Genomic DNA, 27866 nt, shown 5'->3' on the forward strand with positions numbered 1-27866 from the left:
TGTGTTAGACAGAGAAAATAAAGCCGAAAGTCAAAGAGGATGGTGAATCAAAAGATGAAAAGGGCATAACAATTGAAGTGCTGCACTTTGAAAAGCTCAATAGCAATGATCTCTGGAGAGAGATGGCAAAGGCCAAAGACAAGCTTGGGAAAAGGATCTTTGGGGTGGAAACTGGAGATGGCCTGTAGAAAATAAAAATTTTTGGGTGACTAAGAATCAAATAAGTATTACTGGGTGAATAGCCAACACTAAGGCAAACCCAGCATTTATTCCTGTTTGGTGGTCAGATCTGCAGAGAGGCAGAACATGATGTTGGTGTCAGATACTTCATTAGTTAAGACTTAAGCAACTTAAACATGTAATGTAAAAGTTCCAAAATAGCTGATGAACTGGAATGTCAGTATTTATGCTCTTGTACCTTTTTTGTTGCTTGGTATATAAGGAGCAGACGTGAAACTGCATATATGCTATCTTAACTTTACAATTTTGCTCAATTTTTTTAATGCTTTCTAATTGCATGTTAAAGATCCGTTTAGCAAACATCTCTTCTTTTTTCTTTCCCTGTCACAGCAGTAGGTGTCTAGTGAAGACTATAAGGCTAGAACAAGTCAACAATGATACCTTCCAAAATGTGTTGTGAAGATTTAGTGATTTGTTGATAAGACTTCTGAGTGAGAAGTAGTGTGATCCACCTGTGGTTCTCTTCCATGAGCTTATCCTGTTTTTTTTTTCAACCCATGTGAAAATCTGTCATTCATGCATCCCCCATCTGAGTGGAGACTCTGCTGTTTTGGTTTAGAGACTGTCTCCTGTCAATTTCACTTAATATTCTCATCCTCTTGTGTAGGAAGAAAGTGAACAGTTTTTCTTAATCAGCTTTTTCATGTTACTTGTGGTTTGAGAGGCCCCATTGTGTTTCTCTATGTCAAACAAATAAAATGAAGGAAAGCAAAGCTGTATACAGCATGAATTTCTAAAGTAGTCTCATAACTTCCATTGGATTTTTTTACTCATGGCATAAGAGTTACTAGTATTTGGTTTCCCTGTTAAACAGCTGATGAATAGAGCAGAAAAGCTCAGTTAGAAAGGACCTACAGTGATCATCTGCTCCAGCTGCCTTACCAATTCAGAGCTGACTGAAAATTAAAACCTGTTGTTAAGGGTGTTGTCCAAAGGCCTGTTAAAAATACTGACAGACATGGGGCATCAGCCACCTCTTTAGGAGCCTATTCCAGTATTTGACCACCTTGTCAGTAAAGAAGAGGTACCTCTAGGCTCAGGGAAAGTAGAGGTGGATTGCTTGTTAGGCTCAGTTTGGTTTTATATTGTTTACATCTTCGAGATACCATTTCTGAGTCTGTCACTTAATATGTTAAGCTAGGATTGTGTTTTCCCTTGCAGTCTGTATTGAATTTAATTTGCCTTGTTCTCAGTCTATTGCTCATGAGCTGCCTGCAGAGGCAGTTACAGTCAGTTGTTTTAGTCCTTGAGTAGTTCATCAGCATCAGGAACCTGTCATTTCACTCCTCATCCCCATTTCCTAGGTCATTTATCTGACATGTCAGTATATTGGCAGGTGCAGAACTGAGCCCAGATGCCTGTGGAAATCCCCTGATGACATGAATTCTGAAAACTAAAAATACTATATTCCTGGCACCAATTTTTCTGTCTTCTAAGCAATGTTTTCTTCCACTTGAAAGCCTTACTGCTTATCCTGTTATAGTTTTGTTGTTTTGAAAGACTTCTGCCAAAGGGCTATGGAAATTGTTCTACATTAACAACTCTAACTGCCTTGTTGTCATGCTTGGTGACTCTTCCAAGGACTAGATTTGAGAAGCATAACCTCCTTTATTAAGCATGTTGATGCTTTCCCATGATCCATTTTGTCCAGTCATTCTGGGTTTTATGGAAAGTTCTGATTTGTTTAGTATCAGTGTCACACTTGCTGTTTTGCAGTTTGTCGACTCTTCCATGGAGCCTAGTTTAAATATTCATGTCATGATTATTGCTTATATGCTGCTTCTTTCCCTATAGTGTTGGGTGAGTCATGGCATGTAAAAAAAATACAGTGCAACTTTGTTGCAAAACCTGGATTGTGCCAAAAGGACCAAAAAGTGTGAAAGGAAAATAGATGGCTAAGATAGTTAAATGCTACCCTGGAGAACTGGCCTATTCATCACTCTGTCATAATTGGAATTCATTAAAAAAAGAAGTCTGAAGAAGTTTTAATTGGTATTTTTAAAATTTATTTTCTGTGTGCCTGTTGTGAGGCATGAAGTCTCATTTGCAGAAACAATGAGCAGGTTTGGCTGCTGTGTATGGGCGAAAGCACCTATCTATTTACTTCTTCAAAGTATATCTGCTGTGATTCAATTTGGAAGCCTAAAATTGGGGAGAATTTTCAGCCCTTAATTTTGTACTTCTATTACCCTTGTGAAGGCAAGCAACAAAATCAGCTAAGGTCAAAGTACAATTTTTTATTTAACCAATATCATAGTTAAGACCACTCTAGAAGAACTTCTAGGACAAATTGCAGACCAAAATGTGGTTATAGTATCTTTTTTTAAGGCTTGAGAAAGTTATGTGTTTCCTGCAAAAAGGAAACAGAAAATTATAAATACTCAATAAATAAGTGCTATCATTTCTGTCTCATTTGGTGCAAGTAGGCATATTCCAAATTCTGCATGAAGGGAAAGAGGAAAAATACAATGTCAATTGCATTTGTAGAAAAAGTCATTTGCATCTCTTCTCCAGTTCAGTAAAAGTGCAAACAACCCAACCGGCCTCTTTAAAAGTTCCATGGACACTACTGTGTAATTGGTTTAGAGGCTGACTGTATTTTACAAATGACACAGTTGTAACCTGCTTCGGTATGCAAGTATAAAATGTGATATACATGGCATCAGTGCAGTAGTTTGTTTGGAAGTATCATTTAGTGCTAGAAATACCAAATTATAGGACTTCATTTTTTCTACACATTTTTGTAGAAGAGCATTTGGGAAGAGCTAACTCCGGAGTACAGACAGGTGCATGCCTAGCTGTATTATTATTTCCTCTTTTCTCTTTTCTCCTTTAATTTTATTTTTTTAAATCCCTTCTGCTTTTTGTCCTTTTTAGTTTTAACTGAACTTTTCAGAGGTCAAAGTGTGAAAGTTCTAATGAGTTTCACAGTATTGATGGCTGGCCAGTAGGTCAGTATGTGTTGGAAAGCCAGCTGGCACATGCTGCACGTGGAAAAGGCTGTAGCAAATCTTACCAGACAGTAGCTGGAGAGCAGAAGCAGGAGTGGTAAGAGAGGTTGCTTTGAGGAAAGAAGCAGCAGTTCAAAATTTTCACACTACTGGAGTGGTTAAATATGCAGAAGAATCGCTTCTACTTCCTCTTGGAAGAGCTTGTTCTGTTGCTTTCACCCTTCAAGAATTAGCTAAACCATTCATCCTAAATAGATTCTGCTGGCAGAAAAATACTTAATCTGAAAAGCAGCCAGTATTGTCTTCTACTAGTTAGGTTTGTAAGGGCTGATCATACCTTTGAAATGTTTCATTTAGAAAGAGTGATCTTAAATTGCCTCCTAGTCAGACATTAATACATATTCCTGTGTTCTTACCAGCCCTGGTAAGATTTTTTGTGATTTTTGTAAGGTCATGAATGATTGCCTCACTTTTCCAGGAGAGCCTTTAAAATGTGTTCTTTTCACATGAACATTAGGGGTCTCTAGTCTATTTATTAAGTTCTTGTATTTAAACAAGGTTATCAGGGAAGACTAACACACATTTAGTGCATAGAAGAGGAAAGGAAATATTTTAGAAACTTTTAATCCTAAAGTGTTAGGAAAGGAGTCCTGAATTCAAGACTATAAAGTAATTCTACTCTTGTGTATTCCCTCCCATCACAGCCTCCAGTTTGTAACTTAATTGTTCTTTTGCATCAGAATTGGAGAAATCATTACTATATTATTTGGGGCAGTGCTTCATAACACATTTAGATTGTGTAGAGAGTTTCTTAAATTAAAAACAAATGTTGAGTTTGAACTTGGGTTCAGCACTGTAGAGAGCCTTGCATGTTTAATGGTTCTCTGTTTACTGAATTTTCAATTACTTTTTAAAATATTTTTTTACCTGTCAAATATGTGCAGCCACAGAAAACTACTGTAAAGAGATCAATATCTTCTAAGTTTATGGATTGTTTTTTTGACAGCATCTTGCATAAATAGACCATACTGTCTGTCACAGGACTGTGTATCCACACGACTGTGTGTTACTTCTTGTGATTTGTAGCAGTTCTTCTAAATGCCTTTTTCTGACAATATTGGCATTTTTTCATGAGAACCTTTCTACAGCTGTCCACTCTTGGATAATCAGCTGATCCTGTTTACAGGAGGAAATTTTATATGGAGGAAACTTTGAACTGTTTTATGGTTGTTGATCATCCATGTTGTTTTGCAGACTTTGGCAGTGGTTTTATAAGTGTTTCAGCACCAGTATGGAAAGGTCAGATTCCAGTGGAGCTCTGGAGTTGCAGGAGCACAGGCTATCACTTTTTCGGGTATCACAAGAAAGAAACCAGAGAAGTCCATGTATTTCTCAGTTCCCTCAGCCATGTTCCGAAATAAGAAAGTAACTTAGCAACATAAAATGTTGGCAAATAGTCCAGCAGTGGGACAGGCTCAAGGCCCCCATTGCCAGGCATCTGTACTAAAGTGTTCTTCAGGACTGTAGGTCATGCCCTGGCTGGCTGGAAACAGGCTCATTGCACTGGTACAGATTCTTGAGTTTCAGAACTGAGAGTTAGGTGTGGGACAGTAATAAGTTAACTGTGCCTTCAGGAAACCAGTGAACTGCTTTTCTTAAAGAAACCACTTTAGAGTTGTGGGCAGTCCCTGATACTCCTGTGACTCAGGCATTGTGTAAACAATAGGAAAAAGATCCTTTGGCTGAGAGATGGTTAAGTAGCAGTTGTATTAAGTCATGATTATCCTTAAAACTGAATGGTTAAAAAGAATCAGAATGTGAATTCTGGGATCAGATTTAAGAACTGAAGAATTTTATAGAGCATGTTAATTTGAAAAGGGTGACACAGACTGTTATTTTAGTAGGCTTCTTGGACTGTGGATCAGATTATAATCTATAAATTGCATTACTGTTAAAGGGCAGAGACCTGTCCAGGCAGCTGTGTGAGGCTTTATGAGAAGTATAGTGGGTTATGGTCAGAAACTTCAGGGATAATTTGTTCTAGCATGTGACCAGAAGAAAACTGGAAGTTTCATACCACTGTATCTACCTGGTTTTGTGAGTGCTAATCTGTAAAAATGGGTAGCTGATGCAAATTAATTTCATTTTGGAAATGTACAAATATCCAAAAATATGTTGCTTGCAAACATTGGCAGAGAGATCTATTCTCCTGGTTTCTGGATTGGATGTGTCTTGGATAGTGAAGAATTAGAAATTGCTACCATCTGACAGCTGCTTCATTTAAATAAATGATTGTTTTTCCTATTTAATTTGATTTGGTTTGTGTCCACAGTATCAGAGCAGCCACAATAAGCAGCTGTCTTTACAGTCTTAATGGAAGGGGCAAAATCGGTGAATTAATACTTCCTTCTAACCTCAAGTTGAAATATCAGCAGGTTCATCGTGTAATGGGCAGATTAAAATGACTGCTCAGGTTTGTGACACCTTGAGGGCTTGCATGCTGAGCTTAGCACTAACCTAATGTGGTTGCACAGCCTTTAGCTTAGAGGTGGCTTACAGAAGGGTGAAGCAGACTGCACAGCAAATCATTACTCTTACCTGCCCATCTGCTCTTCTTTCTGGTGGTTTGCTGTCTTCCTCTGGCATGTGCATGCCAGTATCAGTGATAGTCCCATGGTGTCTTCCTTTTTAGCTACTCCTGTGACACAGTCAGTAACCTGCCTTCAGACCATATCTGAGCAGTCACTGTAGGAAACAAAGCTGTGTAGTTGGAGGCCCAGTAGGCATCTCTTCTGCTTGCTGCTTCTCTCCATGTATCTGTCAGTGTGACTCCCTGTGCTGTAGGATGCTTTACCTTAGACTACTGTGTAGGATGGCTATCAGGTGTCCCTTTTCCTCTCATAGAATCACAGAATGGTTTGGGTTGGAAGGGACCTTAAAGATCATCTTGTTCCAGATTCCCCACCATGGGCAGAGTCACCTTGGTCACCTTACACTAGAAGGTGACAGAAAGACAGAAGGTCTCCACTGTCTTAATGCACAAGTTTGATCTTGGTTTACCTCTACGTATTGTCTTATGCATTTTTCTTTATCCTAAGATATCTTTTATGAAAAAATCATGCTTAAATTACATTGTCTTCCAAATATGATTATATTCATTTTAATCTCCTCCTTCTACCTTGTATTTATGTGTGTGGACTGGAGAAAACACCATCAACTCTAAGGTCTGAGCTCCTGTCTTCCAGAAAGTAAACTTTGAAAGCTTGGATTAATTTGTTACTAGAATTCTGCCTTGGCTTTATGCAAGCAGGAAGCACTCATTCTGCAGACAGCTAGAAATCCTTGCATACTTGTCATTATCCAAATTACTGTGGAGGAATATTTTATTGCATTAAATGCAAGTATCTAATGATGAGTTATCTTCATTTTTTTTGCAATGGGTTGTTCATTTACTGTAACCATTTGCTCAGATACTGTCTCATTGGGTGGAAGACTATTTTAGGTACTCCTTTTTCTGTCTTCTTCCCTTGTAATATCACACATTCCTCCCCAGTTTAGTTACATTTCTCCTATATTTCCTTAAGAAGCAGCATTTTTATGTACAAGATAGGATATTTGCCAAGCCAATAGGCTTATCAGTTCATGTGAGCACTTATTGTGTCTGTTTTTGCTTCATTTCATGTGAAGTAAGAGTATTATGACCTGATCCCAAAAGGACAGATTCAGTGGCTATTCAGCACTAAATCCTTTCACAAACAGTTATTTCATGACTTTAAAAAATATTTTTTTCTGTTCCTTTGCAGTCACTCTTGGAAGCACACGATATTGTTGCTTCAAAATGTTATGATTCCCCTCCTTCTAGCCCAGAAGTCAATAATTCTTCTGTGAACAACCAGGTTGTTCCAGTAGATGCTATTCGTATCCTTGGAATTCACAAAAGAGCAGGAGAGCCACTGGTAAGTAATTGAGGGTGAGTGTGTCTAAAGTGCTAGTGAAAATGTTTGTACGTACCTGGTTTCTTGCATTATGTTTTAATTATTTTCATAATGTTGTGTAATTTAATGGGTAAGTGTTGAGAGGTTGAAATAGGAAGATACTTCCGTGTACTCCATCCCATTCTGTGCAAGAGGAAATGGGATAGTGATTAGGCAGTCACTGGGCTGAATGTCTGCTGGCATAACTGACTAACACAACATCTTGAGATGAGATGACAGGGTTGCATGCAATCAAGAACAGTAAATTTTTCAGTCATATGAAAACCTTGTGTGAGAGCACTTGTGTGTCACCTAATGCTTCTCTATATCAGGAGCTCTGACACTGTAGTAGCTGTAACTGTTTTCATTGGGGTCGGTGGAATATCCCACAGCTGTGTGTTTGTGCTTGAGGTAATGGTAAAATGAAACTGAAATTCAGACAGTGGTAAACTGGGTGTCATGTGTCTCTTTCAGGGAGTCACGTTCAGAGTGGAGAACAACGATCTGGTAATAGCCCGAATTCTTCATGGAGGAATGATAGATCGGCAGGGTCTTCTGCATGTAGGGGACATTATTAAAGAGGTGAATGGCCACGAGGTTGGAAACAATCCAAAAGAATTGCAAGAACTGCTGAAAAACATCAGTGGAAGTGTGACTTTGAAAATTCTCCCCAGCTACAGAGACACTGTCATTCCTCAACAGGTCAGTAGCACATTTCTGATGATTCTGTGAAAAGAACTGCTGCTCAGTACTTTATTGTGTAAGATTCTGGATTAGACATATTTTGATTATTTTGTGAATATAATGCTAGGAGGAAGAGTAAAATGTAGATACCTGTATTTACCTTTAATTACATTTTAGAAATGAGTTTATTCACCTAATATGCCTGCCTAAAAAACTGGAATTAGTGTCTAAAATTGTTAGACATTTGTATGCTACATATAAAGCATGTTTCCTTGACCTTAAGTGACCGCTGATGACCTGACCATGATCACACTTCATGCACTGAAGTGTGTGTGTGGTTATAATGTGGTTAGTGTCAAAATAAGCAGCTTAACAGAATTCAGAAGCATATTTAATTCGACAGACAAACTTGAACTCGCTGACTTCAGTGGGAACTTGGATGGTGGCTGTTCCTTATCCTTTTGTTGTTGCTTGTAGGCTGTCAATTTCTCCATGGCAGAAGTGACTTCCTGAGCTAAATCAGTGTCTTTGGAACACCCTATGAGGTGCTCCTTCAAGTAGTGGGTCTTAATGCCTGTGACTATAACAGGCTGTGCTTCCACTGAACAGAGGCTGAGGGAATGTGCTCTGTTGAGGCAGGTGCAGGGCTTCCTTTGCTCCCCAGCCTGGTACAAAGACAGTCAAAAATGTTTTCAGTTCAGTCATGCAACCTACTCTTTCTTCCCCTGCATCACATTTGAGTCTTAAGCAGCTGCATCCCCTGTTATTTTTGCCATGAACTCAATGTTCTAAAAGTAATTCTTAAGATTCTACAAACCTTAGAGTGCTCACATTCCAATAATTTGTTTGTGTTTTTAAGAATTAAAGTCAGAATTCTAGTTGAGTTGTATACACTGAAATGCAAAAATGAGCATTTTGTAATACCATGTCCAAATGGAACAGATTTTTCTATTTTTGTCATGAAGCTACTTCAGCCAAGGTTTGCACCATTGATTATTCTGTCCCAGTTGGTGATTAACTTTTTCCCCCTAGATTGTATTTTGCATGCCAAATGCAGCTTGGATCATGTCAAGGTTTTTGTGCTGTAGGTAAAGACATTACTTCACTTTGACAGATAGATTAGTCAGAATGTATTTTATATTGCTTAAGCTTTGTTGCTTTTTACACATTTCAGGTTTTTGTGAAGTGTCATTTTGATTATAATCCATATAATGACAACCTCATCCCATGCAAAGAAGCAGGTTTGAAATTTTCTAAAGGAGAAATTCTTCAGATTGTAAACCGGGAAGATCCAAATTGGTGGCAGGTTGGTAAAAAGATTAAAAGCAAAATAAAAGTAAAATAAAAACCTGAAAAGCATCAGTAGTTGCCTTAATAATAAATTCTTTAAATTATGATATATTTCCATTTAACAGTAGATACATGAAAAAAATATTTACACTGCAGTCCAATTTCAAGGTCATATAAAGATATGAAGGTGAAACACTAAAGGAAAAGGAATGTTTTAAATTGTATATGTAACACTCATTTTACTGTTAGTTGTGTTTGTCTTTGTTCTTGTATCATAAGCCTGGACATTCCCAAATCAATCTAAGGTGAACAATTTATAGAAAAAAAGTCATAGTTTGACTGTAATTGTGGTAAGCCTTCCCTGACAGCAGCTGTGGAAGACATAGACCTCTTCCTGAGTGCTCAGAGGTGTGGAGAGAGAAATTAATCTTGTGGATTTGAAGGGGGTGAGAACAGCTGTTTGGAGAGGCTGTATGTTTCATTTCTACAGTGGTGGTCAGTGTCTGTGAGCTGTGTATCATGCATGCTCATAGTCACAGTGTTTGGCACTATTTCAAGTATTAACAGTTCATCCTGGTTTAAGGTGGTATTTCTACATTCAATCCTTCAGTAGAAATGTAATCCAGTGCTTATGCTATGTTTATTTTTTCCAAGACACTATGTACAGAATTAAACATTATCAGTGTCTCTGAAAATGGGACAAGTGAACTTTTAAGACCCTTTTATCAAATGAGATCCTCAAAACTGTCAAAGGGTATAGCATTATTAATTTCCCTTTTGACCCTTACATTGCTCACCCTTTGCAAGGTAACAGGCAGAACAGAGCCAGACTCTTCCTGAGAACAAGATATATGACTTCTGTAAAAGCAACAGAAATATTCCAATATACCTAAGCAGATGCTGAATTTTGTTGCTTCTCAGTGACAGTAATAACAGAAAGAAAATTAATAAAAAGTGTGAGGAAAGGCTGAAAATTTATTGTTGCCAACTTAATTAGTTTCAGAAGTAGACAGTCCAAAACTCTGGAGGAGTTTGATGTTTAGCACTCATGCTGACTTCTGTATTGCCTTTGAAACTCTCCAGTTGTAACTTGTGGGAGTCCAGGAGAAATAAATCTTCAACACTCAATCTGGCAAAATTGAAATGTGTTAAATCAGTATAGTGTATTTCTATGCAGATCATGCCCCAGGAAAAAGAAATTTAGTTTTTCCTTATGCTTTCTAGAAATGCTAGACTGTTAATGAAAACTTCATACTGTAAAAAATCAGCTAGTCATAGATAAAAGCATACAAGTTGAAAAGCAAACATCTCATCTTAGCAAAAGAAGGATTTATTGCAAGCAAAAGATTTATGGAGAATTAAACATTTCATAACTGTGTTTGTGTGTGTTAAGCTTGCTGAGAATTGAGCTTGCCATGAATTATTTTATAGAGAATTTTAGCCAATTCATTACTGGGAATACTTAAGTTACTGAGATTTTAAATCTGTATTTGCTTAGTGCAAAAACCTTGAAGGCATTATTAGGGATGTGTTACTGGTATTCATTGGGAAATGACAGTTAATAACTGCACTGAAACCTCTTTGGAGCAGCTCAAAAATATAAAATAAGTATACTGTATACTAGAAAATCTTGAGTTTTGTCACCTGAGACACCTGAGTGTCTGGAGCCAGAGAATTCCACTTGGGAATTTTATGCCAAAGTTTTATGGCTGGAGGAGCTTACTAATGTAATGGGAACCAGTAATGAAACTTGCATCTATTTTATTTAAGTGTTCTGAAGTTCTGAATTTTAATACTCAATAGCAAGACACTATTCCTGTAAAGGAGAATTTTAATATTTACATCTGACTCTGAATTTTTAAGTATCAGTAGTAAATGTATCAACACTCACCACTGAGAAGCTAGCAGTGAGGAAGTCAGTCAACACCACGTTGATGAGAAAAATGCTTCTTGCAAGTTAAATATAATCTTTTATTTTTTTTTCTTTTTCCCACAGGCTAGTCATGTCAAAGAAGGAGGAAGTGCAGGTCTAATTCCTAGCCAGTTCCTGGAAGAGAAGAGAAAGGCTTTTGTTAGGAGGGATTGGGACAACTCAGGTGAGATTTAGTAAATTTCAGGAGTAGATTTTGCTCTGACTCCATTTGTTTTGCTTTTCTTGCCTTATATAAATAATAGAAAAACTGTCGTGTGAGATTACACAGATTATTGTGAACTGCTGAATTTCATATTTTGGCTTTTGCTGAAGGACAAAGGGTGAAGTCTCTGTTTAGTGTTCAAAGACACATGAATCAGTTTTGCCACCTGGTGATGAAAAGCTGAATGCGGTGGGACAGGCAGTGTGCACTTTTAAAAAAAAATTTGTATGATATACACTGGAACTTAATAAGCTAAACATAATTTTTTCAGCTGCTTTCTTTTCTAGAAAAAATTTTTTTTCCATGTTCAGTTCTTCCTGTACCATAATGATGGGTTTGTAAATAGATGTCATTTCTTTCCCTAGGATATGTACAATTCTAGAATAGTCCTTATAAATTTATTAATGTAAAATTTCATATTTTCATGTAAATAAGATTTGGAAATTAACAGAAATTGTGAGTTCATCTAGTTTTTTATTTTTAGGGCCTTTCTGTGGAACAATAAGCAGCAAAAAAAAGAAAAAGATGATGTATCTCACTACAAGAAATGCAGGTATCTCTTAATACTACATGAAAGTCAAAGTTCTTTAGGCATCAAAACTTGCAGAGTGTAGTGTATCCATAGCTAAAGATTTGCAGTAAAATATTTCATTATAAGTTTGATAGATCAGATAGTTTTTATAGTTTAAAAGCAATAGTGACCAGTGCAGACATGGCTGTGCTGAGTACATAATTTGATGGGTGGAAATCAGAGAAAAACTGGGAGTTAAGAAAAAAAAGTGAAATGTTTGCTGCCAGTGGGCTGAGGGGATGTGGTTTTTTGCTTCTGTTCAGCATTGTTGAGGCCACACCTAAGAGTACTGGGCACCTCCCCAGTGCAAGAGAGATGTGGACATACAAAGATGTTCAAGGGACTGGAGCATATCACCCATGAGAAAAAGCTGAGAGAGCTGGGAATGTTCAGTCTGGAAAAGAGGAGGCTCAGGGCAGGTCTCACCAATGTGTACAAATACCTGAATGGAGGGTGCAAAGAGGATGGAGCTGGGTGGGTTTTTGCAGAGTAGTCCAGTGACAGGGAAAGAGCCAACAAGCAACACAGGCTCTGAACGTCAGAAAACACCTTTTCCACTGGGAGGGTGACTGAGCACTGGCACAGGTTGTCCACAGAGGTTGTGGAGTTGTCATCCTTGGAGACACTCAGCAAGTGTCTGGCTGTGGTCCTGGGCATTGAGATGGACCAGGTGCCTTCCAGAGGTATCTTCCAGCCTCAACCATCCCACGATCCTGCGGAAGTTCACAAATTGTTAGCCGCAGTTTTCACCTTCTGATCAAACACAGACTTTTCTCCTTGGGAGTAAAAGAGAGAACCTGAACTTATGCTGTCCGTGGAGCAAAAACTATTTTATTCCCAAACCAAATTAAAGCTAGAAGTCTTGTATCAAACTTACTGCCCTCTGAGTACTGTTTATATTCATATGGGGTCTGTTGATAAATAGCAGGACTACTATTTTTTTTTTTCTTACAGCCCTGAGTGTGTATTAAAGTTTTTTGTACGTTTCTCAATGTAGAATTCGATCGCCATGAAATCCAGATATATGAGGAAGTGGCCAAAATGCCTCCTTTTCAGAGGAAAACCCTGGTCTTGATTGGAGCCCAGGGAGTGGGGCGAAGGAGTTTGAAGAACAGGTTTATTGTGCTGAATCCTACTAGATTTGGAACTACAGTGCCATGTAAGTTGTTAGCATTCCCACTGTAATATCATACTTTGATTAAGTATGATATTATGATACTTTGAAAGTGTGTGATGTTTATCCTAGTGATTCAGTGTGGGAATGATTTTGTCAGAGCATAAAAATTGTATAGAGTGGGAAAACAAAAGGCTCTTCCTGTTTTCAGAAACCTGAACTAACATATGACCATGAAAACATTTGTAACTAGCACTTAAATGTTACTGATGCTGCAGAAGACCAGTTTTTGTCTATGCAGTATTTCAGTCTGGGTTTCCTCAGTGTCAGTTGCCATCCATTACTGAGGTCATTCCGTAATTTCTTAGTAGCCTTCTGTAATGAACAGCCAGTGGAGTTTCTCAGGTCTGCCTTTTAGTTTTCCACCTGTGGACTAGACATTATAAATTGTTGCTTTAGTTTAGAAATGTAAGGAAAAGCAGCAAACTTCCAATAAAACTGAAGTAAGTGTTTGTGATCTCCAAGATTTGTGTAACTGTCCAATATTTTAATATATCTAGCCTTAAGTACATGATCTTTCATTTCCCCCCCCCTATAAATAGCAAAAAAAACCCCTTCTTTTACCTGAAGCATGTTTTCTTGCCTTTCTTTCAAGTACTTTGCTCATTAACCTTTTTTTTTAACTCTTCCCTCCTAATTGGCTGCTGACCAGAGAAGCCCACTCTAGCCTACATTGTTATTCTCCTGCCATGTGCTTTTCAGAATTTCAAAAACAATCTGTTCCCTTCTGTTTCCAGTGGGCAAGAAATAGATCTGATAATACTAGGAGGAGGGACAGGTCTGAAAGATGAATTGTGCAAGATGAGAAAATCAGTCTCTCTCATTTGCTGAATCTCTAGCATCAAAACTGGCCAGGGCAATTAGAATTGGTTTGTGGACCTGATAACAAGGTTTACTTCTTTTTTTAAAAGAAATCTTCTCTTGGGAATTCCATTATTTTATATTGGTAAAATAGTAAGAGGCTTTTTATTGCTTCTAAAATTCTTATTCTATTTCAAAAAAGCCTTCAGAATTATTTATTTCTCTAAAATGCTATATAGATGCTTGAATATATGTGAGTAATGCAGCACAGTTGTTGAACATAAAAGTAAACTTTCCCCAGTCTGATAGTCTAATGAATGCACATGCAATACCCAGTTTATTGTATACAGAACCCTTTCTCTGCTTCAGATTTTAAGTGGGATAATCAGTAAACTTCGTTGGTCTTTGATTAGAAGAAAATTCTCCAGGTTATTCATAAACGTATTTGTGTTGAATGTGTTTTGGGAGGTGGGAAATGGGTGAAATTGATCCACTGCTCTACGGGGAGAGGCATGTTCTTGGTGTTGAGTTCTAATCCAGCACGTGGTGCTGTGGTTTTTCTTCAGTGTGGATAACTGAACTGTTAAATTATCTCCTAGCTGTAAGTTGTTAAAGCTTGCTCTCCAAAATTAATTGAAAACTGATATATGATTTTTTTTAATGTATTGTATTAACCACTATAGTTTTAATCTTTCCATAGACTCTTGACTAAAACTAGATATTCTAGTAATATATTTATTCTTAACAGGCTCAGATGATCATTTTTCTTGGCACTTGTGTTTTCTACAAGATTGAAGTGGATAGGAATTAGTGGAAGGGAAAGATTGCTTTCCACTTGTCACAACAAGTTGCACCAAGTGATGATAGAAGCATTACCAAAGGAATGCACTGACTGTTAGGTTTAATATGTTCTAGAGTTCAAATCTAATTAAATATAAGTACCAGGTACTTAATGTGGCGATAGGGCAGCAAAGTCAATAATAATATATTGTATTTTATTTTACTTTTTTTAAATTTTATTTTTACTTTTTTGTTTAAGTAATGTCTGTACTGCACAGTGTAGCCAATACCCAAGATAGCTGATAATGATTTTCTCAAATACTGGCTTTAATCTTTCTACAGGGAATTTAACTTGCTTTAAAAAGGACGTTGTCCTGGAAAGCAGCATTAGCTGGCCTCCCCTAAGATTCTGCTATGGTGGCTGGGCTGCTTCTGATATTTAAGCTGACTTTCTTTATAGCTAGCTCAGATAATTCTATCCTGAACAACAGGGCAAATAGAGAGAGCAAAGGTTTTGAGGGTGGGATGGGGCAGATCTTGTTGTGCTCAGCTATTTTCAGAAGTACATTTGGCATTTGAGAGTTAAACTTCCGTTTGATTTCCAAGTCACTTAAATAAATATTTTATTAAGTGAATACTTAAAAAGATTACATGAATGAGTATTGTATATGGTGTGAAGGAGTAAAACAAAGGAAACAGGCAAATGGGTGGGTAAGCAACATATAGAAAGCAATATAAATAAAGGGAACAGGAGGGGCTGTCCTCAGTTTTGAAATTTATCTAGAATAATGAATAAACCTGTACACGGAGCAATTACAACTATGTATGTTATAGTCTCTCTAACTTAATAAGCAGTCAAGTCTCATATTTATATTCCAAATATGAAATGAAAGCATTCGACTTATATTTTTAATTTTTTGTTTAGTTACTTCACGAAAGCCAAGGGATGATGAAAAAGATGGGCAAGCATATAGATTTGTGTCACGAGCCGAAATGGAGACGGATATTAAAGCTGGCAGATACTTAGAGCATGGAGAATATGAAGGAAATCTTTATGGCACCAAAATTGATTCCATCCTTGAAGTTGTTCAGACAGGAAGGACCTGCATTTTGGACGTAAATCCACAGGTATATGATTTATAATGTTATTATTATAACAAGTGTGAGATTATAATGTTGAAGAGGTGAAGAGAGATGCCTTCAAATTTGGAGGCTTCTTATCTGGTTTCAAGGTTACAATTATCAACTGGATTCTTGTGTTTGTGGCATTTACTTGGAATGGGTTAGAAAGATGGAAAAAACCCAACTTAAATTCTGCATGAAGGAGGAGTCTTGAAGAGTAATAAATAATCTTTTTAGCCAAGGAAAAACTGATGCTGAGCATTTCAAAAGGCAGTGTAGGAATTTCCAGAATAGAAATAAGAATCTTCACTTATGTATTGCTGCCCATTGTAACAGATGAGTTATCTTGTGGCGTTGCTAAAGTAATGGGGAGATGTGGTGAGTCACTCTCAAACTTTGGTGTTTTGTTTTTTTTCTCTTTTTCTTTGCCTCTAGGCTCTAAAAATACTGAGGACTTCAGAATTCATGCCCTATGTGGTGTTTATTGCTGCTCCAGAGTTGGAGACTTTGCGAGCTATGCACAAGGCTGTGGTAGATGCTGGAATTACAACCAAACTTCTCACTGTAAGCAAATCATTTCCTATTTAGTTTTCTTTGAACAAGATGTTCTTAGATTTTTAAAAAAATGTTTACCATTCAATTTAGGTGGAATTTGTTCCAAAACGAATGTCTCTAAGAAAAGTTAGGCAGGACTTTTGCTGATTACTTAGTAGAAGTTAATCAAATACTATGTATTAGGAAGATTGCCTCTTTCTTAAAAATAGACCTCTTACGGAGAAGTGTTGATTACAAAAATTACTTGTAATGTGTGCTTTGGGAACTGTCACCTTTGATTATTAGCAGCAAATGGTAGATATTTCATGGTGGCAATTGTTCTTTTATGCAGATATCTTTCCTTGACTTTCCTATCTCCCTCCCCACCCAAATTTTTGTTCCTGTTTGTCTTAATAATATGTAATGCTTGGCAAAGATATTGCAGCTTGTGTCAAAAAAGGAAAAAGCAAAAACCTCAATAACCAACAAACCATCAAAAAACGTCCAAAAAATACAAAGAAACCCCAAGAATGCAGGTTGTCCCTGTTTCCACTGCTGCAGCACTGAGAGTGGCTGACAGCTGCCAGAATAAGAAGTGTTGAACAACTTACCCTGAAGTTCCTTTGATTTGTCATATAAAGTGAAGTGGCATGTTTTGTTCATTAGATCTTCCCTCCTTTTCTTAGACACTATGTGTAGCAGAGGGAAATAAGATGATTCCTCTGGTGCAGCAAAGTATAAATACTCTGTGTGGGCATGAACTTTCCCAGCTTCAGGAGCAAAGGAAAAAAAAAAAAGTCAGATTGAGCAGTTCAACTTCCCCAACAGAGAAAAGCTGTGTTTTGCTGATGGCTCATAATGATAGTGCTGCAGCTTCATAGGAATATCTTGAATAAATGCTGACAGGGCATTCAAAGCTATAAAATGGGGGTGAGGGGTGGGTTAGTATTTTCATGAAATGAGTGTGTAATTTTTAGTCATGGGTTCTGGTTATTGTGCATTCTGGTGTGTCTGTGGATGCTCAGTCATCTCTCTTTCCTGCCCCAAATGAACTCTGAATTTTATGGTGCATGTACGAGAAGGCAATGTTAAAACTGTCCACACAAGTATAAAAATAATTTCCTGTACTTCCTAATATTTGATTCCCTAAGGGACGTCTTTGCCTCTGTATTACTTCTTACGAATAATAAAGAGGGTTGTTAAATTTCAAATATGCATTTATGTGTCTTTACGGATTCTGCATCGCATCCCTGCACATGTATATGGAGTATGATTTGCTGTTTCATATTCTTGTGCTTCCTGAACAAATGAAAAACAAATGTCATTTAAAGTATTACAGTTTGCTTGTTAGTGGACCTGGCTGTATTATTTCTAGCATTCTAACCTGTTCCATTACAAAAAGTCTGGCTCTTGGGGTCACACATCTTACTTGTTTCCTTCATTCACTGTGAAGGCAAGGCTATTGACAAACTTAGTTTTTCATTTTGGCTTTTTATTGACAGCGGTATCAGGACTTGAAAATACTGAAATAATTACTGTAAATGGGGACAAATCTCATAACTACTTCCAAAAAAACTTGCTGTTCCACAAAAATTGAGAGGAATTTTAAAGAATGTAGGACTAGCAAAATACAAAAACGTGCTCAGATGCACTTTATAAAGGCTTCCTAATGTAGGAATACAAATTTCCTGCATATTTTGCAGCTCATGTCAGGACTACAATAATGTAGCAGTGGTTTACAAATGAGGGACTGATGTCAGGTGAGCTAGGCTGAAATGTTGTCTCTAAGAGCCATAAGGTATTCTAGAGCTTTATTCTGTTAGAAATTGCCTTTCATTTCATACTAATTTAAAATCTTGGATTTTTGGTGTCTTCTGTGGAAATAAAAGGGACACAAATGTTTTTACAAAACTGATTGGCTTAGTCATTCCTAAAGCATTAATTTTATTCTGGTTGGATCATCAGTTGCCCATACAAAATTATTAACTGCTCCCTGTGCACACCAGCTCAAGTTCACGTGCTTCTATTGATTCTCTACAAAATTGCAAGATTGGCAAACATTTGCTTGCTATATTTAATGTTATTGACACCTTTTTCAGCCCTTTCAATGTATTTTAGGTCAATTTCTGTTTGAATGTATTATAAATGAAAACATCCCTTTTTTTAAAAATGTATGTGGTATCTAGGTTTAAATAGTCAGTTGCAGTATGTACTTCTGCATCTATAAGGATTTGCTAAGTCTTCTCTTTAAATCTTTAGTAAGATTTAGATTCACTGACCCTTAAAAATCTCTTGCACAGGACACTGATCTGAAGAAAACAGTGGATGAGAGCGCCCGGATCCAGCGAGCCTACAACCACTACTTTGACCTGACCATTGTAAATGACAACCTGGACAAAGCCTTCGAGAAGCTGCAGACGGCCATCGAGAGACTGAGGCTGGAGCCCCAGTGGGTCCCCATCAGCTGGGTCTATTGAGCTGTTCCAACTGGAGCTGAAGTAACAAATAAAGTCAGCAGCAGCAAATGTGATGTGTAGATACTGGTGATAACCTACAGCACCTGTGCATTTTTACTCTGTGTATATTCAAAAGTACACTGTTCTGAATTTTTATAAAAATGTTGAAGAGAAAGTGTACTTAAATATGTAATTTATTTTAATTTTTCTAACTTTTTACAGATAACCTTTCTATTCATATCACATGAAGGAAATGCGTTTAAGCATTTTTCTATGTTTTGATTTAGTATCTTTGCCTTTTTCATCTAAGAAACTTTCATTCACTTCAACATTTACATCTTGGTCTTACATTTTCACTGTGATTAAAAAAGGATACTTGAAACAATTTTTGTAAAATTTGTTAATGTTAGTGTTTAACTGATCAAAAGTCTATAGCTCTTATTCGGAAAGAACACTAATTTCTTTGAGGTTTTTTTTTCTTCAAAAAATAATAATTTCATGGGAGCAGAATTTTAAATATTAAAAGCAGTAACAAAAACACAGGTCCATTGCTCCAGCTGCTTTCAGCTTAATGTTGGTGCATTCCTGATGTTTCAAAAGTTCTTGATATCTCTTGATTTGTATAACTTTTGTGTAGATTCCCTTATATCTGTCTCCTAAAATAACATAGAGCAATACCTTGCAAACTGCTTATTATGCTTTCTTGGGAGCCAACCTGTTAGCCCATTACAGTTGAAGTACTGACACTAGAAAGTCATACGCAAGGTAATTCAGTGCAATTTGAATAATGGTGAAGTAGCTTGAGAGAGAACCTGATAATGTGGAGCCTTGTAGGTGACACTTAATGTTTAGGACTATTTATTCACGCTTGTGAAAACACATTGCTTAAAAAAAAAAGAAAAAAAAGGCATTTTCTTTTCTTAGGACATTGTTCTGTATTTGTGTAGTGATCTGTGGCTTCATTTCCTGTGATGTCTAGCTGGGTTCTAAATTATCTTTTAAATATTTGTGTGTGATCAACTGCTGTATTTTGAGTGTTGTGTAATGGCATTTCTGTGCTTTTTCTTACATTGTTTTTAATTGCATTTTTCATTAGAGAGTTTGTGAATTGGAAGCTTACTGCTAAAAAGCAATGTTGTTTATAGGTTTTTTCATTTACAGTGTATTTCCTTTTTAGTGACAATTCTCCCCTCAGTACGCTCATTGATATGATTCGTATTAGGTTCAGGTTCATTGATCAAAACTTAAGCTGATGTAAATTTCTGCTTAATGAGAACAGAAGGAAAATACAGCTTATTGCTCTGATGAGCTCTTTTTGTGACCATGTTTTCTATGACATTGTCAGCTGTTGTATATAGTCACATTCACTATCACATACTGAGTTAGGTGTCTAAACTGAAGTCATCTGTTTAATTCCGCTTCCATCTGGTGACAGGCACCTGGCTTCTGGATTCCTTTTCAACACCAAAGTGTGACCCAGAATGCTATCACAAAAGGCATCTTCCTCAGAACTATTTCTGGAGGAAGACAGGCTTAGACACTGTAAAACAGCATTGCTTCCTGTGGCTCTCAAAAGACTTATGTGCACAAGGAAAGGAAAAAAATGAGTGGATGCAGTAGAGGAAGCCTGTTTGAAAAAACCTCAAAACACCTGTATGCAACAGATGGTTTTTACACAGCCTGTAAAGTTGTTGTGGGGGAAGAGGGACAGAGGAGACTTGAAATCCCAGTGTGTGTGTATGGAAAATGTTAGTTAAACTTGTGAGACAGGAGATCTTCTTGGCTTTTAATACTGAGATTTCAAAATGTGTTTCAGAGGGAATATGAAATTCTCTAAGGAAAATTTGTACCACTGCTTATTTATTATTATGCTTTTCAGGATGTGTTTTCTCTCTCTCTCTTTTTTTTTTTTTTTTTAAGTTTGGCAGAGCTCTCAGTTGTGGTACCAGCATGGGACTTGTAGTTGTCTTTCCCAGGAGACATGTTCTGTGATCCTATTGCTCAGAGGCTGCTTTGAGAAGTGGATGCGGTGTTGTGTGTAGCAGCAAATGATAGCAGGGCTGTTGCTTGGCTATTTCAGTGGTTTGCTTTTGGCACTCTGAACTGTTTGTGTACTGTGTCATGAGAGACCCCCATATGTTGTAAATAAGATAAGCTGTCTGGACAGATAAGATGCCTTTTCATTATGAGTTAGAAATATACCCTTATTTCTGATGCCAGAAGTGGGCTGAGTTTACTCTTCCCCAATGAATGGAATGAGAAGATTCTTCAGTTTACATACCCCACTACTTCATATTGCAAACATCACTTATTTTCATCTTTTTTCTGTAAATTTACTGAACCAAACACATGAAACACAGCCACCAAGGTGTAGTCAGGAAAGCTTCTCTCTGCTCATTCTGTTTCCATCCCAGGGAGAATACTGTCAAAGAGAGTCTCCCTAGTTAGCAATCTCCAGAATAGTCACATATTTGCTAAAGCCTAAAGCTTTAATATTTGCTACAGGTTCATACTGTGGGTTTAAATCAGGAGGTAGAGCATTGTGGCTGAGCTTTGGGTGGTGGTGGTGGTGTAGATGGCAGTGAGCAATTCTGCAGTGCAGTTCTGAAGCAGTAAGAGAAGGTGACTTGCTTGGATTGGCACAAAGATCATGTGGAAGTATCTGCAGGTCTGATGTGGTTGTCTGTGTGGCAGGTTGGTGGGGGGGAATGACCCAAAACCAAACACCACACCCCTTGCATCTGTTTGTTACATCTTAAGTGTTCATATTGGATTGTTTAATGGTAAGAGGGGGAGAGAGATTGCTTTGTTTCTTCATGGTAGTTTTGGGTTTTGGCACAGTCACATTTTCATCAGATACTTTGCTTAGTTTGTCCCCACCTGGTAGAATGACTGGAATGAGAATAACAGTTACTACTTTTTAAAAAGAATGTTCTTGGAGGTTTTTGAAATGCTGCTGTTGTTTCAGTCACATCCACAGCAGTGACAGTCCCTACCTGCCAGGGTGTGCTGCATCAGCTGTTGGACAGGGGCCTGTACATTGTGCAATTAGGGGAGAAGACACTATGAGAGGTTCATTTTGAGCAAGTCAAAACATTTCATAAAACACCTGTTTGGTGTATTTTGGAGGAGTTAAAATAACTGGGATTTCATGTTATCTCATTCTGTACTAAACATTCATTTTCCAGATACTAACAAGAAAACTTTACATTGACTGTTAAAGAGTACAATAGGTGTGTCTGAGCGAGGTGAAGATGCTGCTAAATGTTTAAGATATGTGGTATGTATCACAAGATAAATATTTAAGTAGTTTAGAAAAGTAAATTATCAAATAGTTGTCTGTGTATATGTATGTGGATGGTAAAACAAAAAATGCTCATGTTGGTTATCACATTACTAAGCTACCACGACTTAATCCAGAAATGTTACCTGCATGTGAGACTTTAGAACTGGTACACTTCTCTACCTGGTTTATTGTGTTTACTAATGTATATTTTTCTAAATATACAGATATTTCAATCTAAAAAAAAAAAAATCTATATTTATCTGTAATTTCTATCTGTTTTGGACAGTGCATGAGGTGCTGTAAAATTCTGTACATATAGAGACTTATAGAAGAAACACTGTAGTTGCCCCGTGAATGAAAAGTTACACATAGAAGTACAGTCAGTATGCCACGACCTGTAAGTTATTTCCCTGAATTCACCAAAAAATTCACTTAAGCTTGCACCAGACTCAGCTCTCCTGTAAATACTGTGGTGCATTGTGTACCCAGGTGATGACCTTGCTGTCTCTAAGTGTTACAGCAGGTCTGCTTTAGGTTCTGCATCATGTGACAAGATGCAGTCCAAGTTTAGTGGGATAATTATAATGGAATACGTCATCTACATAGATTTATAAATGTCTTTCAAAATGGTCTGCAAACCTTTGCAACGAAGGTAAACATGGAGCAGAATCACAGATCTTGGTAGGCAAGGAAAATCAAGCTCATAACCAACACAGTATCTGTGACTTGTGCCGTGTTCTCGGCTCAGAGCAGCTCTGTGTACTTAGTTGTACAAAAGCTTTGTGGAGCAGGATGGCAGATCAGCTCATTGCTTTTGAATTTCTGTTTATATAAACTGTCACATCTTGGCTGAGCTCAAATTGTGATATTTTTTCCTTCATCCTCTCTAGTCACTGCATCTTCTAAAATACCTAAGTGACTTGCTTACAAATTGCCTGCAGCTCAGTGCTCAGGAAGTCACCTGGGTTTGGTTTTGTTTTTTGAAGAGGGTGATTCAGCTAAGAAATAGGAAACTTCTTTCTTTGAAACACAGAAAATCCCTGGCTAGGTACCCCCCTGAGCCCAGTGGGCCTCTGCTATGCCCAAGGACCAGTGAAGAGCGATCAAGCAGAGCACTCCAGAGATCAGGAACTGGGTTCTTACCTGTCCTTATGCATGAGCCAATCTTGTGAACATCAACTCCCTTCACCTATCCCATGGTTTCCCATCCAGGCTTCCTGTAGCTTGCTTCTCTGCTCACACTGAACCTTGAGGCCATGTCCCAGTGCATGGACAGTGCCTCCTGCAGCAGCTGCCCCGTTGCCCATTGTGCCTGTGGGTGCAGCTCTGGGCTAACCAACAGCTGGGGCTCTGTTGTATGTCTGCACATCTGTTTGGGCTGTTTGCTTCATGCGGGGTTCCCTGCCTCACCCAAATTCCAAAGAGTTCGAGTACCACATGGTTATTGCCAAACTTCATGATGCTACTTTGCAGAAGTGATGAGATCGTTTTATTGGTGTCTGTGTGGTGAGTACTGGATCAAAGACTCCTTAGTCTGCTGGGCCTCTTGCCTTAAATACCCTCAGCTCCCAGCACCCTCCTCTCCCTGCAATAAAAACCTCTCCTGGGCCACTGAAAGGGTTTCTATCCTTAAGGGTACTTTAATTTCCTTCTCTGCTGGACTCTTGTGACTGACAGTGCTGAAGTGAAGTCCTGGCCCTTCTTTTTTTTTTTTTTTCCCCTTGGGTTTCTTCTTTTTTGGCCTGTACTTTTAGTTTTCACATATGTTTAACAGGCTTGCTGATGGGAATTGTCTGGGATTTTCCACTTGTGTCTTATAGAGGAAATAGTAGTTAACAAGAACATCAGTATTTAGGACTTGTGTAACTTACTGGTTTTAGGCCCAAGACAGATCCTAAAAATAAAAATAGAAAACACTTGTAAAATAATCAGTTCTGGTTATTTTTATAGGCAGCTTTTCCTTCTAATCATATTAAAAGTGTGCTTGTGCCCACACACACAAACACCCATAAATATATATAAACACAAACACCCATATATAAATAAAACTTCGGGGTAAATGCTGCAAATATTTCAGGCAGTGTCTGCTAAATTACCTGAATTCTCTGCAGTGGGATATGATTCCACAGTTACGTTGTCAACTGCTGGATCCTCAGTTCTGAACTGCAGCTGGGATTTACTGGTACAGGCCTAAAAACAAACCCCAGCTTGGTGAAGGCTGTTATGTAGCTTCACCTACAAATGGAATTTATTCAGCAGGGGTTCAGCAATATTTGTATTTTATAGAATAAACGACACATGAAGTAAATTAATTTTTTTCTTGGTACTTGGAACTGTTTGTTATGCTCATTGGGTATGGAGTTCCTTTTGCTGCTAGGACAGTGGTCAGGTAACAGATTTAAGTAGTCCTGGAAACACTTTCTCCCATTTAGCCTTTTCCTTTTTATGTCACCAGCTCCATGCTAATGCTTTTCCATGCAATTTTGGTTGCTCTCCTGGCTGAGCTAACTGTTGGTTACTCCACAAGCAGCCAACATTTAACTGAATTCATCAGAGCCTCTTCCAAAAACCCAATCTCTCTGTTACCTGACCTCTCACATGATCCATAGCATAAAGCAAAATGAACAGTGCTGCTTTGTACAGGCAAAAAAAGGTTTTTTTTTGTTGGCTTAGGTACACAATTTTGTGTGGAGATAACTGTTGAAATATAGTTTCCCCCTAGGACAATGAATGTTGAGCATCCCTTCCCCACCCTCCATGTGTTGCCCATGTGTAACATTTGTGCACTGTGGTGTAGGGAGGGGAACTGCTTCTGTGGGGTTTAAAACACAAGAAAGTTGCTGCTCTCTGCCCCCACACCAGGCTAAGAACTCAAGGATCTTGGTTGTGTTTGGGTTTAAATGTGTATTAGAACTCTGTTACCAGGTGTTTCCTTACCTTGCTTTTTCTCACAACTGGTTTTGCCAGTTGGAAGGTCTCATGGTTTTCTGTTTTGTAGGGTTTTTTTTTATTATTTCTACAGTATATTAAATTAACCTGGATTTGAATTTGTAAAACTTTCAAAACTGCTCTCCTGTAAAAAACCGTTTCTTTAGCTGAAAACTTCCTACAAGAAAAATCTTAACCATTAGCTGAATTTTTTAACATAAACCTGGAAATTATTTAGTACCTAATTGTTTGAATACAGTACTGTAGAGCAGGCCTAGGATATGGGACTTGTGTTAGCATTGTGACTTCATACTGATAAAGTCAGCTACTGTGTGGGATGTTTTTAAATTGTGACTTGTTTTCTAAGACCCTCCCGCCTTGTCTTTTTCACAGCTAATATTTTCACAATAAACACAGCCAAACATAAAATGTTGATGTACAAATGATGAAATTCTGTTAATTCCCAACAAAATATTTTTGTATATAATAAAGATTTAATATTGAAAAAATGTAATTGGGTTTTTTTCTGATTTTTTTTTTTTTTTGTCATGGTCTGCATTTGAGCCACAATCTACAAAGGAACCGTCTTTGAATCTGCCTTTTTTCTTTTATCTGGATTCTCCAACCTTCCTCCTGGGCAAGGCAAAGGGAAGCAGTATTTTGGGGAGGTAAAGTCAGGATGTGAAATCGAACCTTTTGTGAGACAAGCTTCAGCCTCCTCTGAAGCACCCTATGGGTCTTTTACCACCTCCTTTGCTAGGGAAGACCACATCTAAGCTTGAAAAAGCATTTTCCATGTCAGGCCAGCCTGGAGTCGCTTGTTTGTCAAAGATGTAGTCCCCCCAAAAAAACAATGGAAATTACATGTGTAAGTTATTCTATTGTTTTGACATAGCATTTAATAGAAAGTTTTTGTAAATTCATTACAGAGGCAACTTTTAGTAGTGATAGGCAAAAGACAACTGTCCCACTTACACACTGCTCCCAGAAGCAGAGTTCCATGCTTCCAGCTCCTAAAGGATCTTTCTTTCTACACCAGCACAAAGTTCAGGCAACACCATCAGCCTCCCTGAACAGATGAGATGCAGAAACACCCACGTCCCAGCGTGCAGAGCTACCCTGAGCTCCCAGGGACTGGAAAGGCACCGTGGTGCTTTTCTGCAAAGTCCATGTCCTCAAGGAAAGCTGAACTGATGTGACTTTTTAAAAGCTTCTTAGACAATCTGCTCAAGGCCACGTGGGAATAGAGCAGGAAATTGAGCAGAACTCCTAGCCACCAGCTACGCTGCAGGGCCTGGTTACTGATCACCCCCACACAGGTGCCTGCTTGTTTGTCTCTCAGCCATCTCACGATCTCATCTGTAAGCACTGATACTCCACCTACTTGGAACATCTTCCCAAGCCCACATTTACAGTGATCTATGCTGCATTTCTGTTCCATCCATGATTATACAAAATTGTGATGAAAAAACAGGCAAAATAGTTCAAGCACACAGTGCTTTACTATTACTTTTCTGTTAGTCAAAGAAACAAGGAAAATATCTGCACTGAAAATGTCATATGGGTAAAATGATAATTTCTGTGGTGTGCAGCAGGGACCCTTCATGTGCACACACCAGAAGGCATCGCCATGCCAAAGTTCAGCATGCAGTTTAAACAGCTGAAACTTGCTAACATGAGTAAAAACATTACCAGAAAACAGAAATGCTGTACAGAGGTATAAATCCCTAAAGTGGGTCTGGGTGGTTGAAAAAGAGACTTTGCTATTTCCTGCAGTGTGCAGCTCATATCTGTAAAAGTCAAACAATAATTAATTAGATAATCTAATCAAGTACCTTTTTGAGAGCCCTCCACTGCACTTGCTCCAGAGTGAAGGCATTCTGCACACCCAGGCTTAAGGAGAAAAACAGTTGCTGCATTGCAGAACCCTGGGTTTCCAGGGCCTGCCTGTTTGCTTGCTTACAAAAAGCAGTTTGTACTTTGCTGCCTTCTCCCATGCATATTAATGCAAGCAATCTGGCTTTCACTGCCCTGCAGATCTGACACCTACCAGAGCAGCTATGTTCAGTTTCTCTCCCATGGCTCTCTTTTTTAATTTCTCCCCTTCATCCCTTATTTATGTATTTTCCACTGAAACTGCAGAGTCCCCTGGTCACCCTAATTCCTGGCTGTGCTGCCCTAAGTACCAACAGAACAGCTCTACTGCTGATCCCAAACACACCAAAATTACAGAGAGCTACAAAAGAAGCAACAGGCTACAGCAAAAACTGGATACTCAGTATAGCTCCTATACATTCCCACCTAAAGCATGAAATCCATACAGTGCAACATAAAGAACAAGTGGGAAGAATCTCGGTTCTTTCGTAGTTACAGCCTTTACAGAAGACTCTGTCATTTCCAGATTAATGTTTGATGAAGCAAACAGCCTTTGCACGACCTCAAATCTTCCTCTGTCAGTGAGAGTGGCCACCAAAGGACTGCTCAGCGCCACAGTGCCATCGGCTGAAGCGACGTTAGGCTGTATTCATGAGAGACAGCAAAAGACACAGACATTAAAACATTTTCCAGGCACTGCTGTTCCTGCCATTGCACAGCTCAGTTTCATATAAAACCACCAGAGAGCTGACAAGGCAGCAGCAAAAGGTCAAGATTCCCTTTACTATTAGCACTGACAAGTACAACATACTGATCCAGAACCAAAGCTCCATGGCACGCTTTAAGGGGAAACATCTCTCCTACTGTGTCATTCCCTGAGTTCAACTTCTCTCACTGCACATCACACTTACCTATCACTCTGAGCAAACAGAGAAGAACTCCCCTTGCCCCTGCATATTTAAAGGATTTTACTATTGTTTTTTAAGTGACGTTAAAAAGCTTAGAAAAATCACAGAATCATAGGTTGTTTTGGGTTGGAAGGGACCTTAAAAGATCATTCAGTTC

The 27866-nt window shown here is 38.2% G+C and overlaps 2 protein-coding genes across 9 annotated transcripts in view; one reads left to right on the plus strand and one right to left on the minus strand.

Annotated features, from left to right (window-relative positions):
* Positions 1-25440, plus strand: part of PALS2 (protein associated with LIN7 2, MAGUK p55 family member) — a 59718-nt gene extending 34278 nt beyond the window's left edge. For all 4 annotated transcript variants that reach the window (XM_064412587.1, XM_064412577.1, XM_064412594.1 and 1 more), the window contains 9 exons: positions 6995-7147; positions 7640-7867; positions 9024-9155; positions 11136-11235; positions 11759-11827; positions 12843-13004; positions 15526-15728; positions 16158-16286; positions 18557-25440. In XM_064412587.1, the coding sequence (XP_064268657.1) occupies positions 6995-7147; positions 7640-7867; positions 9024-9155; positions 11136-11235; positions 11759-11827; positions 12843-13004; positions 15526-15728; positions 16158-16286; positions 18557-18733 (1353 nt within the window). In that variant the 3' untranslated portion in view covers positions 18734-25440. The remainder of the gene's footprint in view (positions 1-6994; positions 7148-7639; positions 7868-9023; positions 9156-11135; positions 11236-11758; positions 11828-12842; positions 13005-15525; positions 15729-16157; positions 16287-18556) is intronic.
* The window catches only part of GSDME (gasdermin E), a 41604-nt gene continuing 21760 nt past the window's right edge, over positions 8023-27866 (minus strand). For 3 of the 5 annotated variants that reach the window (XM_064412612.1, XM_064412629.1, XM_064412631.1), the window contains exon 10: positions 25052-27444. In XM_064412612.1, coding sequence (XP_064268682.1) covers positions 27214-27444 — 231 coding nt within the window. In that variant the 3' untranslated portion in view covers positions 25052-27213. Of the gene's footprint in view, positions 8515-10096; positions 10269-11030; positions 11187-12287; positions 12559-25051; positions 27445-27866 lie in introns of those variants that run through there. The other 2 variants (XR_010358426.1, XR_010358425.1) reach the window with 2 other exon arrangements.

This window comes from Passer domesticus, chromosome 1 (assembly GCF_036417665.1).
Source record: "Passer domesticus isolate bPasDom1 chromosome 1, bPasDom1.hap1, whole genome shotgun sequence".
Lineage (NCBI taxonomy): Eukaryota > Metazoa > Chordata > Aves > Passeriformes > Passeridae > Passer > Passer domesticus.